The sequence below is a fragment of the Trichinella spiralis genome (assembly GCF_000181795.1).
Source record: "Trichinella spiralis strain ISS 195 chromosome Unknown Scfld5033, whole genome shotgun sequence".
Lineage (NCBI taxonomy): Eukaryota > Metazoa > Nematoda > Enoplea > Trichinellida > Trichinellidae > Trichinella > Trichinella spiralis.
In genome coordinates this window covers 1-846 of record NW_003531972.1, presented here as the reverse complement: position 1 = coordinate 846, position 846 = coordinate 1, and the positions used below count along the sequence as shown (strand labels likewise).

Here is an 846-nt window from a genome sequence, read left to right as displayed (position 1 = left end):
GGGTTTGAAAGTCAAACCAGAAAAATGCCGGCTCATGAAGAGGAGGGTGGCGTACTTGGGCCACATCTAATCGGAAAAAGGGATCGCTACGGACTCAAGCAAAACCTCTGCCGTGCGGGAGTGGCGAACACCGACTTGCGTTTCGGAGTTGCCACAGTTCCTGGGGTTGGCGTCGTACTACCGCAAGTTCGTCGACGGTTTTGCGACCGTCGCCGCTTAGCTACACCGTCTGTAGAAAAAGGGGCCGAGTGGGACTGGTCAAAAACATGTCAGTTAATTTCAAGGGCAAGGTAGGAACCCATGAGCAATTAGACAAGGAAAACCAATAAGACAACGACTTGACGGCTCAATAAAATAGCGCGGTCAAAAACCAATAAGAAAATGCGGTGAAAAGTGGGACCGAACTGGACCATCCCAAAAAATCGTTTTTTGCCAAGCATTTTGTTCCGAACGGAACAACACCGACCTAGTCGGTGTGACCTGAACTGGAGTTGGCGGACGGAAGATGCGGGCTCGACCAATACAATTTCCGCATACCGTTCCCCATATCCTTATCCCGGCATCCATCCCTCCCCCCCGGGGTCTGATTTACCCCCTGTGCAAACGATGATGGATGACCGTTGCCCTGCCAACATATGGCTGTTTACGACATTGCGTCAACCGTGTGTCCATTTTTACTTGAAGATGCCGCTACTATGGACGGGCACGCCCAATACACCATCGCGAGGTCAAAGAGTTGAAAGCATAATAGCTTGATCGGAACTAGATGGTAATTTATCTACGGCGCCATAAATCTGCCATTCTCACCTTCTGAGAGCCAGACGACCTATTGCTTACTCTGAGCGA

The 846-nt window shown here is 50.5% G+C and overlaps 1 protein-coding gene across 1 annotated transcript; it reads left to right on the top strand.

The window, feature by feature from the left end:
- Window positions 1-24: 24 nt before the first annotated feature.
- On the top strand, window positions 25-748 carry Tsp_15532 (conserved hypothetical protein). Its single transcript, XM_003366997.1, has 2 exons — window positions 25-290; window positions 685-748. The coding sequence occupies exons 1-2, from the start codon at window positions 25-27 to the stop codon at window positions 746-748; spliced, it is 330 nt and encodes a 109-aa protein (XP_003367045.1).
- The last annotated feature ends 98 nt before the right edge of the window (window positions 749-846 follow it).

Bases quoted from the DNA above. Each gene is read 5' to 3' on its own strand.
- Tsp_15532 (XM_003366997.1), top strand. From the start codon at position 25: ATGCCGGCTCATGAAGAGGAGGGTGGCGTACTTGGGCCACATCTAATC. The intron at 291-684 runs GTAGGAACCCAT...TTTTACTTGAAG, and splicing joins CAGTTAATTTCAAGGGCAAG to ATGCCGCTACTATGGACGGG.